At 36.6% G+C, this 14,934-nt stretch overlaps 1 protein-coding gene across 5 annotated transcripts; it reads right to left on the reverse strand.

Moving 5' to 3' along the window:
* Positions 1–893: 893 nt before the first annotated feature.
* On the reverse strand, positions 894–13,625 carry LOC141596324 (transcriptional adapter ADA2b-like). Of its 5 annotated transcripts, none has more exons than XM_074416466.1 (12): positions 13,406–13,625; positions 7,572–7,627; positions 7,281–7,462; positions 7,082–7,147; positions 6,861–6,986; positions 6,703–6,778; positions 5,996–6,044; positions 5,859–5,908; positions 5,081–5,297; positions 4,416–4,626; positions 3,572–3,838; positions 894–1,191 (listed from the first exon to the last, which is right to left on the reverse strand). In XM_074416466.1, exons 1-12 carry the CDS (start codon positions 13,456–13,458, stop codon positions 1,000–1,002), a joined length of 1,545 nt encoding a protein of 514 aa, XP_074272567.1. In that variant the 5' UTR covers positions 13,459–13,625; the 3' UTR covers positions 894–999. The 5 variants fall into 5 exon arrangements, with proteins under 5 accessions (XP_074272567.1, XP_074272552.1, XP_074272560.1 ...); XM_074416451.1 differs by having other exon boundaries at positions 7,551–7,627; XM_074416459.1 differs by having other exon boundaries at positions 7,572–7,630.
* Positions 13,626–14,934: the final 1,309 nt, after the last annotated feature.

Consider the following 14,934-nt stretch of genomic DNA (forward strand, 5'->3'; position numbering starts at 1 on the left):
ATATTACATGCCGACTATGATTGTCCAGACTCCAAAATGTGCTATTACTCTACAGTCTACACTGTCCAGTCTTGGTGATGGTGTCCTTTACTATTACCCCCACAGTCCCACGCAAGACGGCTACTAATTCTACATGGAGTTGTGAAATCTGTTTTGTACTTGAGATCAGACTTCAACAGTTAGTTAAAGCCTTGTTGAATTGAGACATTAGCAGATGGATACAATTTTAAAGTTAAGTCAAGTTAGCATGAGCATATGAGTAAAGTTTGCTAGCGAACAAATTTGAAAACCTAATATTTAAAACGGTTTTTCTAAAATGTGCCCTAAAGAGACATATTAAGAATATTTAAATGGAAAATTTAACAATAAATAATTAGAAAAACTGTATTTAAAATTATAATAATTCTTGCTATAGACGGGTATATCCGTCTATAGCTATAGACGGGTCAAATACAATGAAAGTGGTGACATTTTTGGCCCCACCATCCCACTTGTCTTTTGTTTTATTAGGAAAATGGTATTGTATTTGACCCGTCTTTCATTATAGACGGATAGTGACCGTCTATAATGAGATTTTGTGTTAAAATTAATCATTAACATTTAACAACCTCATCTCCCTTTTTACACCAATTTTGTTGAAATCACTATTCTCTGTTAAAAGTCAATTATAATACTAAATATTACTCGTATTTTCTTACAAAAAATATCTTAAATTAATGGTTAAAATTGAAGTTATGTGAGCAACCTAGGTTGGTCTTACAGATTAACATCGCTTACTTTTGCATTGTGTTGACAGTCTCCTCACACACGAAAAAAAGACAAGAAAACCCTCCCTCTTTCTGAATTATACTTGCAGTGAGAGATGTTAACCTGTAGCAGTGTCATAGAAGAAGTGATGCTAACTGTCCTCAATGTGATTCATTCCTGTGGTTCTACGGTAAAAGTAAGTGTAAAACTACAAAATCTATCAAAATGGCAGGAACATACAGTAGAGCTCGCTCATGGTGGAGCAATTCCCTTTTGCACAAGCATATCATACACTCTATCCACTTTGCTTGGCTCAACATTTAAGAATCTATGTGCATCCGATTTCGTGCTGATGTTCCCCTTCATCACTTCGGTCGACATGGTTTGCAGCATACTCAGATAATGTGACGGCAGTATCCTGATCTCCCTACAAACCCCTTTTTCCTGTTTCAGGAACAAAAATTGTTATAGTGTTACCCTGTATCTAAAGGAATCCCACATGGCCGCAAATGGCGGAGTACAGGGATCAAAATGTCCACAAGGTTGTCCCTATGTTAACGGTACAAAGAGGATGTTTCCACATACTGACATACCCCATGGTGAAAATTACATCGGGAATTGCATTAAATGGTCGTACTTCACACTATCACAAACACAACAAGTTTTACTAGTTACGTGAGGCAATTTTTATTTAGTTAATTATTATTTAGAAGGATACAATAGCGGTTCAAATGCGGGCTTGGGTTGGACATGAGCCGGGCGGTGAAGGAAAAAGTTGTCCTTTAAGACTTTAGTGGGCGGGCCAGGCCTTGATTATGGGACAATTATCCTTGGCCGTAACACAAAACTTCAATGTAGATGTTTTATTAATTAAAATATATAAGGGTACCCAATATATAAATACTTTCGTTATATTTTAACCTTTATAGTTTACCTATTATTTTAGTGTTCGACATCCATATAAAATTGATAAAATTTTCTTTGAAAATGTCTTTTTTTAAGAGTAAAAGTAAAGGATTTAAATAGTAAACGGGCCTAATGGGCCGGCTCACGGGATTTTCTTGTTGTCCATACCCGCCCATTTAACCTGGCGGGCTGGGCTTGTCCTGCCCTCTTAATTTTTCGGGTAAAAAATACTTGTCCAAGCCCACTTAATAAGTGGACTGGACAGGCGGGCCTAATGGTGGACAGGCGGGCCTAATGGGCGGGATGACCCATGAACAACTATATTAACAAATACACTCTTATATAAACCACTTTTCTAGAATTACGACCTTATAAAAGTTAAAAAATTGCTAACATTTAAAGCACATCAATTTAGAACTCGCTGCCCAAGTGCCTTTTGGGTGACTAAAAATGTAATATTCCGGCACAATTTGAATTTCCCTCTCAAACTTAAAATTTATGACCAAAATACCCCTCTCTAATATTTCCATTCTCTTAGCTCTTTCCCCTGCTATTCATCTTCTTCTTCCTCCTCTGCTTCCCTCATCATTTTGTTATTTCTCTTTCCCCCAACCTATAGCAGCTATCATCGACAAAGACAGTTGAAGGTGATTTCTCTTCCCCATTCTTTATTTCGTTGTTTCGTTCCTTAGTTTATGGTCAATATGAATGAAATCGCAGTTGGGTGTTTGTAGTTAAATTAGGACTCTTATTTCATCAGTTTTTACAATTTAGTAAAATTTGTCGTATTTTATACAGGAAAATATCACAAAGCTTACTGCATAGCTCATCGCACAATTCTCAACCCAAGATATTATTTTGTAGATCCTTATTGTACTCAACAATCGGGGTCGAAGGTTTGAGACTTGCAAATTCTCCAGCCCTAACAATAATTTCCATAGATGCAAATAATTTCGTTGGGTTGATCGAACCCCAAGTGTTTGGCAAACAGATCTCATCAACCAACTTGGACAAAATTGCTAAAATGTTAAGAGGGTGAAGTTAGATTGCTAAGGAAGAGAGGAAGAAACTGCAAGTAGAGACGCATAAAGCGAAGATTGATAGAGCAAAGGTTGTAACTTGTAAGCTTAGAGTAGTTGTGAGAGTGAAAGTTCATTCTTGAAAGGCTTTTCAACGGCCATATGTGTCATTCTATGCCTCTTTGCAATGATAATGTAAAAGATGAATTAGTTAGAAGGTAATATAGCTCATGATAGTTGTCAATGTCTCACATTCATGGGCTCATTAGTATACTTATAGGCGATTTAATGTTTTAATTTCCAGATGCTGATGAGATTAGTTGCATATTTTGATTAAATTAGAATAATAATTAGGGAGGAGAAATGACGGACAGCAGAGTGAGAGTAGAAGGGTAAAGAGTACTGAAAAGAAGGGTTAGAGTGAAGTATATAATGAGGGGCATTTTGGTCAGTTCACAAACTTTCTGGAAAGGCACTTTGGTAGCAAGTTCAAAAATGATGTGCTTTAGAAGGTAGCAATTTTTAACTTTTTTCTTTAAGGTAATTTTAGAAAAGTGGTTTATGTAAGGGGGAGTTAATTTATCCTATCAAGAAACAAATAATAGAAAATCTGACTACGTAGAAAATGGAAAGTAAAACCTCATATCGAACGTTCTTGTAATAAGATTATCATGAAACCGATTCAATAATGGGGGTGGTTATTACTTCATTTTGACATTTTCTTCGATTTCTTCCCACTTTCCTTATGAGGAAAAATCATGGTTTTCTGTGGTTCGTGAGTAAATGGGTTGATCTCATACTAAAATAGCGTAAAATTTTAGTCGTACAACTCCAGTAATATTTTGGAAGGGGAAAACCAAAGTGCTCTGAAATTAAACAAAAAAAAAAATACAGCTTACCGTCTCTGTGAGAAGATCAGCTCCCTGAAACCCGGAGACATCCCAGTCATCAAGAGATCTAGCAGTGGGGTATTCTGGAGCTGTTGAAGATGAGTCCTTGATACCAAATTCTCGAGGATGACTTGTCCTTAGCAATCCTTTACCCCCTGAACCACCCTCAATAGTATCCTTCATTTTTCGCGCATTTTCTTCTGCCTCTCGTTTCCTCTTCTGCCGAATATATATCTCTGCCTCGGAAGATGTGCGACAACCAGCAGTTTTAGCTTCCTGCAATGAAATTACTCCAGTTTCACAGAGAACACAAATCAGTGATATCACCAATGGTTTCGACTTTCAGGGATTTACTAGGAATATTTCTAAGGACTTCGATTAGAGCTAAACCTAGAAATAGATCTGCCAGACATCTTACTCCTTGTTATAGAGTTGGGTAAATAAGATACGATCATACGAGTATCAGTTTTGGGATTGGTTGGCTCATTTTGGCTCACAGTTTGTTTCCATTGTGTGCATATATCATGTTATTTTGAGTGCAGATCACTTTGTGTCAGGTTATGTTTGCGACAATCGTTATGGCCTATGGGTCAGCTCAATCTGGGTCATCTTCAGTCGCACTTACTGAAGTTTCTTTACTTTAAGGTGGTCAAATCAGGTCCGTTCCAACCGGGTCAATGTAAAAGCCAAAAGTTCAAATTGGCAGGGGTTGGTCTTCTGTCAAACCTGCGTTAGGTTGTTCACGAAGGGTTTAATTTATGCCTCACATTAAGTTATGGAGGTCGAGTCATTGCTCCTAATCCTAATTAAGATCTATAATCTTCTTGTGAGTGCAGGTGGAATAGAGTTAAACCTTCAAATCTTGTATTCTTTTGAGAATCCGATGTTCCTCGATAACAGTTTTCAGCAGTTCCTCGTGTTCTTCTTTTGAATGAAACCGCATGAACACCCTATACTGCTGACAAATCTGCCTCTCTTCAGGTGATAGGTTTTTCTCAAAAGGATCTGGGTACAATATATTCCTCTCGATGATAAAATCCTTGCGCCGCTTCCTCTCATCAAGCCTGATAGTTGAAATAAATGGGCAAGCTGTCAGTGCAACTGAAAACTAAATATCATACCGCAGTTTTATACATAAGCATGCGAAATTTATAGCAATCTTTATACAACAAAGCCTTCGTCCCAAAATTTGAGAAAAGCTCGTTTATTCACCCCTATCAATTCAACCAACGGGATTTTCATATTTTAGAAATCCAAGTTAACAGCCTTGCTATTTATGTACACAGGTTCTACTGAAATCCTAGCATCTTAGAGATACAAATTGCAAGAGATATATGATTCTCAACACATAATCATCCATTCTAGTTTACCGAGGGATGTCGATTACAGCTATAAACCTTATGACAAAGGTTTCAAATTTTGAAGAAAACCATTTTCATTTGAAACCCCAAATTAAAAAATAATGTTAAAAAAGGAGAGAACTAGAACAAATCATGTGAAGCAGTTGCATAAAGAAACCTTCGATTATAGATTTTTACAACATTAAGCTTCAACTGGCGCTCGGCTTCTGTGTCGATGTCTTTAAATTCCATATCAGCTACTAGCTGTTCAGCATCATTGTCATATTCAACTTCAAATTCTTTTCTCTTAGGGTTGTACCCACTCAAATCAGTGACTGAAGGACCATCGTCAATTTTAGGTTTCTTTTCTCCTAGTTTCCTATCTGAAGGTGTATCTGCACAACCATATCCAAAATATCTTATCGGCGATATTGCTGTACCGGCAAAAATAGATTTATTTCCAATATCACACCTTTGAGTATGATGTCATCATTACCGTCCTTGACCACAAGGGAACAAGAAGGCTTCTTAGATGCCTCTAAAATAATAGTATACTAGAAGCCACGGTAGAGCATGTCTCTGTTATATACAATAACATTACCCCAGTACCTTGAAAGCTCACACAAATGGCAGGTTAAGGGGGGTCTGATGTATATTGTCTGGCCCCTCTGTACAATATAAATTGCTTTCGGATGACCCAAAATATCAATTGCGTCTAAAATTGCATCTAATAACCTACTAATTATACGATAAATGGAAGCGCAACCAATTAGTGAGTCATTTTGCATTGCTTAATTCTATCATGAAATTCATGATGCAGAACCAAATAATAATGATTATTTGGGCTCCAATGGAAATAGAAAAGGCCTCTACTGTATACAAAGCTTATGAATTGTTAAGCCCAGTCTTGTACTCTTGTTGCGGGAAAGTAAAAATTAAAAACGAGTAATACATACCAGGCTGAAATGACTGGCCACCAAAAGCTTCTTTTCGCTGTTCTTCAATACTAGGCAAAGATTACAGAGTAAGCAGAGTGATAGAAAACAAGTGCATACACATATGGAACACACAACACAGAAGAAATCGGCCATACTTGACTTTCTCAGACGGGGGCGCTTCTTTGAATGAAACTTCTTCAAGAGCTGGGTCAGCAGCAGTCAAGAACAAAAGAAAACTAGTTTAGAACTTAGCAATAGTGACTGAAAATGTCAGTCAGAACAGCTAAACGACATCTTCAAGACATATGGATTATGGAGTATAAGTTCATCAAATCAAGAAATTATAAAGTAAAAAAGAAGATTTTAAAGGGTATTTTACAAAGTCAACTTTTTTATTCTATAAGAAAATAGTCTAACTATTGACTATAATCAATTTTGGAGCGGCCTCTTGCCAAAATGGCAAGGGAAGGCTTGCCCCAATTACACCCTTGTGGTGGGACCCTTCCCCGGACCCTCGCCTAGCGGGGACGCCATCGTGCACCGGGCTGCCCTTTATTGACTATAATCAATAACAATAAGAAATTATCTCAATTAAAATACCCAGCTACCATTCTAAGTTATAATAATTTAAAAGGGATATACTCATGTCCATGGGATCCTCCTATTCCCATTCTTCAATGTCAAGTCTGATCTAGATTATTAAAGGTTGTGAAAATTGTTATTTAAAATTATTGCTACTATGAAAAGACAAATAAAAATATCAGGTCTAAAGTTGACACTCATTGGAGAATCAATGGGATATACTAAACTAGTCCTCAGATCATGAACATCTGAAATTTATAAATTAAAATTTCAAATTTACATTTTTGGAGTTCATTATGTTCCCTCCCCATAGCTTGAAGTTCCTCTCTCTTTTTTCCAACAACGTGAGACAGGTCCTGCAATCACATGAATATATTGCAGGTTGAGGCTAGAGATCTTAGATAGGAAGAGTACTGAGGTTTAGTCGTGTTATCATACCGGAAGAGGAAAGCAAGGAGAGTTCATGTAAACAGAATTATAGTGCTCAATACATTCTGATTTACTTTTTGTTCCAACATGCTCTCCTACTTCAGCCCAGTTGCTAAGTCCATACATATCAATTCCCTGCACAAGTGAGTATTAACCAAGAGACGATTCTATTGGGTGGTAATAGGAATCAACTCAGGTAGTTATTCCGAACAAAGTAATCAGCGATGTACCTCTAGGAGCAATATCTCTTCATCTGCATTCCAATCAGGACAAATAAGGGGGAATGATAAGTTATCCTGTAATGTAATAAGAACTGCATAATATTAGAAAAAAAAATATTGTACTAATTCACCGTTTTATGCTGAATCACTGAACGGATAATACAGACAATAACAGAGTTCAAAAGTGCAATAAAATAGCATAATTTACCATAACCCTGTATGGATGGTCACTTTTGTGAGGATGAACCTCCGCGCCCACAGAAAGGCACTCAATGCACAAATCGAAATCTGTACATGTTGCACACTTGATGCGGATCATTTCAGTAATATCTTTGTTGCAATAATTACAGTGATAAAGGGCCCTATTCCCGTCATTTGAATCATCTTGACCTGACACAATGGATGAGGACAGAAAGTAGAGTTACATTCTTCTCAGTATAGATAAACAATGTTAATGAATAATTGAATATTCAATTACCGTAGCGGGGCATTCCACTACCTGCTGTTACTGACTCTACATTATCTGCACCTGAAGGTGCCTTTTTCCTCTTTGATCTACTGGAAATTGATGAATACAAAGAAATAAGACTATGAAGGGACAATAAGCCAAATTCATAAGGATTAAATTTACAATAGGGGTTAAAATGGATGAAACTAAAAACGACAACTTGAATATAAACAAACCTACAAAGAAATACTGCAAAATTCCAGAAATGAAAGCCCTAGTATACCTGCATTGGTGTCTCTGTTTCATAGTTTCCTCAAAGGAGCATAATTTTCAGCAATTACAGATTGCTATGGGGAAAAACAGAAGGAAAAACTAACAATGTTGGAGGAAAAATTACATCTACTAAAGTAAGAAAAAGCATACAGCAAGAGCACAAAGAGCATGATGCTCTGAATCATTTATCAAAATTCTATCAATGTTGCCAAGGAGGAAAGGAGTACTAGCTACACTATTATCATTCAGACTGAAACCATAGATTAAAAAAAAAAAAAAAAAAAAAAAAAAAAAGAAATACTCCACTCGCATAGACCTAGAACTAAATAATTCTACATGGAACACGTATTCTAAAAGATACTTCAAAACAAGAATAACTCAGCACTATTTTAGTTGGAGCCTATAGATCGATTACTATAAAGTTGCCTAGCTACAAGGAGTATTTGTCATGTGTATGTAGCAGATCTGTCGGTAATCAATCCTGTGTTTTTCTAACTGAAAAAATGTGTATGCTCCAGCCCGCAGGCATGCCGTGAGCCACCTTGATTAGAGTAATTGTCTACCTTAAATGCTCAACCTAGGTACTTTTCAGTGAGCAGTGGCCCTTTTCTAACGTCTGTCCTTTTGAGATTATGGACTTGAAAAAGTTATGGGTTACTTGGGAAGAGGACCATTAATAATTTGGAGTGTCTGATAATAGCAGAAACTTAGCTACAAACCTACAACAAAACAAAACTTCATTTGCTGATAGGAGACCAAACATCATCAGCAATTCAGCATAGCCTTTCAAGAAGCAAGCTGTCTCCTTGATACCAAATCTATGGTTCCCCAAACGTATCTAAATAATCTTCAGCCAGCCATCCCCATCATAACATACATTACACTGCCAAATGCACTTGCACACAAAACCTTTTCCATTTCAGCTTGTTCTATTACCCTTCCAGTGTTTTAGGGCACATAATGGTCTTCCACTGTCATTGTAAGCTTCTATGACGATACAGCTTCATAAGCTGTAGATGCCAATGTCTAGACTCTAGAAGATTGTTCAAGGTCATAGACAGAAGTACAGAACTATTCAATTTACAAACTTGGCATTCTTGGCCTTTGATAGCCCAAAACCTGCCAAATCTTCAATTTTAAATAATACTCCCTCTGTCCCCGGTCATTTGTTGTCCTATTCCATTTTGGGTGTCTCAATCAATTGTTGTCCTTTCTATTTATTTGATGAGCAATTTGATCCTTCACACACAATTTGGTCCACTTGTCATTTAATAATTGGTCCCCTCCTCTTTCCTTGGTCTTTGTGCCAAAACCAAAGGACAACAATTGACCGGGGCGGAGGGAGTATATTTTTGACTTTTTGTATTTAACTCCTGTATAGCCAATTAGCCATAACGCTTTACAGAACCTTAATTTTTTAGTGCCTCTGCCTGCCTTGTCCATATACTATTCTTGGTGGTAAACTGGTAATTAATCTGCTGCATAGAATCAACTAAGGTGTGCAAGCTTTAAACTTAGAACTATCACACCGATCAGTAATACCACAACACATCAGAAATAAAATTCACACAACTCAATTCTTCTATTGTTTGAATCGAACTTGGGGAGATTTTTTCGAGATCCTTTCTTACACCATTCTGACCTGTCACCCCTCGCTTTCTAGTTCCTAACCCCACGGACTCTCGCGTTTTTCAGAAAATCAGGTAGTGATGGTACTACCACTCGTATCCATCTACTTGTCTTGATAACTAATGCTTCATCGAACCAACTGATGTATAGTTGGCCGCACAAAAAAACTATTCGTTTAGCACTCTCCCTCCATCGTCAGATCCTAATTTTAGTTTTCATACACGAAAGGTGCACCAATGCGACAAGAGCTCGTGGCATAGATGTGAGATGAAGGCATGCACGTCCTGCACACAATGCACACTATTTTTGCAAACAAAATTGTATTTTGTAATTTTGAGCAACAATACCCGTTCACGAAATCAACAGACTAACATGTAAATGAGTACAAGACTGGTATAATGAGGCAAAGGGAAGAGTACTATACAAGACTGTGAAGAAAAATATGGAATTTGATTATATAAGTGCAAGTGTGCAACTCACAACCTGCAGTCCTGCACCTTATAAACAAGGCATTTCAAGGTGTTTTGGCTAGCTCCTCGTGCGATTTTTTACAACTAAGATAGGGATGGAAATAATGCAAAAAGCAGGTCAATAATTGATTTATTCAAGTAATATTGGTTCGAGGAAGAAACAATGCTGGTTTTCATTTGTTATAGGATATTAGTGTGGAACTAACTATTCACTAGCTCCGACAAAATTGACGGAGTAAACGTGCAAAAAACAGGTCAATAATTGATTTCTTCAAATATTTAAATAGTACGCCAAGTTGGCAAGTTCAACACTAGAATGATATGAAGTATGAAAGAATGACAAAGAGAAAAATCAGTTTTAGATACTTTCTTAAATGTAAGCCTCATCAATATGACAACTTTTGACAATCTAGCTCTGCTATTGGGGCAATTCAGTTTGGATAAAAGGACACAAATAACCTTAAGCAAACAAGGAAGGTCATTTGACAAAGTTGTGAGATTTAGACTAGTATAACAAAAGAATATCAGGGTCAGTGAAGGCCGAAATGGAAACTAATGCATCATTGATACATTGGTGATTGAATGAAGCTGACAAGTGACAACAGATAAAGACTGCATAAAGAATGTCAAAATTTGTGAAATAATGCCCGCTGAAATCTAAAAGATATACATTTCTTTTTAATTAGAAAATCCCTGAAGAAGACAAGGAGCAAGGAAAGACGACAAATAAAAATATTTTTTTGTCAAAGATATAGCGGGACAGATTTAAGCATGTAACTAAAAATCGTAAAATATGACTGAGACACAAACAAAAAAAAAAAAAACAAAAAAAAAAATCACAATTGGTTAATAGTAGGATACTGCAAAAGGCCATAGTTGATGCATTTTTTTAACACCCTTCCTCCTTGCGTCACATCAATTGACAGTGTAGCAATGGCAACACTCTTGAAGTGAGTATAGCATATACCAAACAGAATAATCTGTAGGCTCCAGGAAAGGAGAAGCAAAGGAAGACAGACTTCTTGATGTAGTTTAAGTGCATTAACTGACTGCTAACAGTGAACATTTTAAAGGTTCAAAAACGAAGCTAAACAGATGTACTATAGATAATTATAATAGAAATTGTAACATCTTAATTATAATCCTTGGAAAGGAAGTTAAAAGTCCTAATTATGTGTGCGCATATCCACGATAAGATTATTTCTTTTGTGCAGAAGTCAATATTTAGAGTTGAGAGATTTTGTTACAAAAAATGAATAATTAGTAGTCCATAAGAAGTAATAGAAACTTTCAAATGTCAATAAACAATCTGCGCTTTCAAAAGTTGATAAACAATCTGTACATAACTTATAACTACATATATTATTCCTTTTAAATACCTCGTATATGAGGCTTAAAAATATGTATCCGACTTAATGACAATTTGTATGCGTCAAATATATCTTGACACGACAGCAAAAAATTGACGAAGCCTACTGAGGATATAAGTTTTATACCAGCAGTTGATTAGTTGTTTTATGATTGCATCTACAAAGCAAATTACGCAATGCATGAAATACAGGCATAGGAAACAGGACCTATATCATTTAGTTCCTCCTACAATTTGTTACTGCCAACTCAATGAATCAACGCTATAAAAAGTTAGACTTGAATCACCATACTACAGAAGATAACAACTGAAAGAATGAAGAGACTCAGTGGCTCAGTGCCACTACTCCTCAACTATGATTGCCTCTGGGAAACATAACATTTTAAGGTATCCACGAAACCCTATCAACCCTAGCCTTTCTAGGCAATTCAGAAATTTTTGCGAAAACAAAGTACCTTAACTTGAGCTTCATGACTAAATTAGTTCTCATATTATTTTCTTTCCACAGTATCAACATCGTGATTTGTTTCCTCATCCACCAATTAACCATGAAAATCACCATAACATCATCTATATCAGCTCCTAACTACCATTTTAGGAAGACTGCAACTTGATAAGACCTGAATAACTACATAATAACTATAACTTAGTCCAAACAAATACTCCAATTCCTTTTCCATTGAGTTCATCGAACACAAACACAAATGAACGGACACCAGTATTAGCTCCCCTTAAGCCCACAGAAATGTAACAGTACTTTCACTGTGAGTTCCAGTCTAAGTTCACCTCTCTCATGTTAATCAAACACAAGAGACTTAGACTTGTTGCATAGTCATATTAAAGTGCAAAAAGGTGACACACTATCAATAATAGTTACCCATTAGTTGCTAAACTGCTCAAGCAGTAAGCGTTCTTTACTTCTCCATGCATCCATATTGTCATTTACTATTTCCCCGAGTAATATTGAAACCCAAAACTTACCACTTCACCGCAAAATGCCATCTTGATAGGCTATAAACATTAGAATTAAATACACGATTCCTTCCCGCGAGTTTGACTTTAAAATCAAAGATCTATAACGCCTTCAACTTCAGGTACTAAATCATAAGATACTTGTCGCAGCAAAATGCCACCTAGTCAGGCCATAAACACTAGACTCAAATCCGTTATCCGTTGGTTTCACTTCAGAAGCAAAACTCTATAACACCTTCTCTTTCAGGCACTAACTTGTAACACACCATTTCGAGGCAAAATGCCATTTTGACAGGCCATTAACACTGGAATCAAATAATCTAACGATTCCATTATCCACGAGTTTCACTTCAAAATCAAAATTCTATAACGCCTTCCATTTCAGGTACTAACTACTAACTTCCCATTTCGCGGCAAAATGCCATCTTGACAGGCCATATAACTTGCAATTAAAGTATCTAACGATTCTGTTATCCACGAGTTTCACTTCTAAATCAAAACACTAACTTTCCATTTCGTGGCAAAATGCCAAGTTGGCAGTTGACACACCATAGACACTAGAATTAAATTAGCCAACGATTCCACTCTACGTGAAGCTTCACTTCAAAACAACACTCTATAACACTTTCCATTCCAGTGACTAACTCCTAACTTAGCCTGTCGCAGTAAATGCCATCGCGACAGGCCATAAACACTAGAATCCAAATACTTACAATTCCGTTCTCCTCGAGTTTCATTCACACACACACACACACACACTAGTCAAACACATTGCCTCCTTACAAAAAACCTAAGTTCAAACCCTTAAACCCTAATCAAACACAAACACTCCAACTCGTTACGATTCCGTTCACACACACTCCAACTAGAATCAAATCCTTACAATTCCGTTTTCCTTGAGTTTCAAACACACACACACACACTAGTCAAACACATTGCCTCCTTACAAAAAAAAGTTCAAACCCTTAAACCCTATTCAAACACAAACACTCCAAATTGTTACGACTTTGATTGCGAGGCGAAAAAGAAGTAAAACACGCAACAGCAGGAGTCAGAATCCAAGAAATTAAAAATAAAAATAAACAAACTCAAGCAATCAAATGCAAAGAAAAAACATGGATTAATGTTTGCATAAATTGAAAAGGTAAAAGAAATGGAGAAAAGGAATGGACCTAAGAGAAGGATCATCATCGTTGGAATTGGGAATTGCACGAGACCGACCCATTTGAAGTCGAGTCGGGTCGGGTCGGAATTTGTTGAGAAATCCTTGGATTTTAGAGATCAAATTTCAAGCAGGCGCGCTTTAATTTGCCTCTGTTGTGTGTACTTGTGTACATGGAAGGCAACGGATCCCGATTCCCGATTCCCGACCCAACCCCCTGATGGTCGGATGTAGACCCTAATTTTATAGACTCGTTGGATTGGGATCCGGATCCGTATCCGTATCCGTATCCATTGGCTTGAAAAACAAAGCTAGTTTTTTTTGAGAAAAAAAAAAAGCTAGTTTTAGATATGAGTTAGAGTTGTTTATGGGTCGTCCCGTTTATTTAACCCGGCATATCCCACCCACAAAATTAGCGGGTACGGATAAGACATTTTGAGAAAATTACAAAGGCACGAATAACCCACTAACCCGCTTGACTGTGAGCCAAAATTTTAACATGAGTCTGGCCAATGTCTGACTCAATTCACTCAAACCCGCATTTGATCACCTTTAATATTGATCTTGTTATGTCAAAACTACATATGTCATGTATTATAATTAATCAAAATCAGTGTCATAAAGATAGAGATACAAGAACGACCCGAATTGTCAGATCATGTTTTGGAATCCCTGTCTATGGAGTATTTTATAACATAATTTTTTTTTTGGATTTCCATTAGATTGGTTTTTGATACATATGTTTTGTAAGTGTCGTAAGACGTTCTATTACAGAAATGTTCTTTTCTTTCAAAAAAAAAAAAAAAAAAAAAAAACTAGTGTTGATCCCTCGCGAAAGCGCGGTTTTTTAGATAAAAATATCAGAGAATTAGACAATAATAATTTTTATTCCATTTTGAAAAGGGTAGGTTTTTCGCTTTGTTTAATGTAAAGCTAAAGAATAATTTATGGAAATATTTTGATTATAATTACCGTCAATATATATATGGTATGTATGGTATGTAATTAATTAGAGCAACTCCAGTGCTAAGCTAAATACATGCAATAGGTCTTGGTATATACGGGTGGAGCGAACAGACGGGTAAAGACCTCTAATAAAATGGGTAGGGGGACAAGGTGGGGCACCCCCATATACTTCCCACTTTATGGCAAAATGGATATTTTGTGAGGGAAAATGGTATCCGTCTATACATATAGACGGATAGTATCCCTCTATAATGAGAATTTGTGAAATACATGACAACCTTCTCCAATGTTAAGTTAAATTACTCAACCACATTGTCATGGTCCCACTACATCCTTTTTCGTAGTTGCTTTTTCATGAATGAGTTTTACTCATTTATGTAATTTTTTCCATTGTTTTTCCATAGTATGTCATTTACCTAAAGTAAAAAAAAAAATAGTTTCACAAATTCTTGTTTCATAAGACGGATAGTACCCTCTTACACAAATGCAAGTGGGAGGGAAGTGGATGGGAAATGGATATACCCACTTGTCGAGTTGTCTCCCACTTGCATTTGTGTGAGAGGCCACTATCCG

Source organism: Silene latifolia, chromosome 1, assembly GCF_048544455.1.
Source record: "Silene latifolia isolate original U9 population chromosome 1, ASM4854445v1, whole genome shotgun sequence".
NCBI lineage: Eukaryota > Viridiplantae > Streptophyta > Magnoliopsida > Caryophyllales > Caryophyllaceae > Silene > Silene latifolia.

Excerpts from the sequence above, each read along its gene's own strand:
- LOC141596324 (XM_074416441.1), bottom strand. The coding sequence starts at position 13,458 with ATGGGTCGGTCTCGTGCAATTCCCAATTCCAACGATGATGATCCTTCT. Across the intron at positions 5,298-5,858 it reads TGGCCAGTCATTTCAGCCTG|ATACACCTTCAGATAGGAAA; the intron begins GTATGTATTACT and ends ATGGTTGTGCAG. Across the intron at positions 3,839-4,415 it reads AAAGAATACAAGATTTGAAG|GAAGCTAAAACTGCTGGTTG; the intron begins GTTTAACTCTAT and ends ATTTCATTGCAG.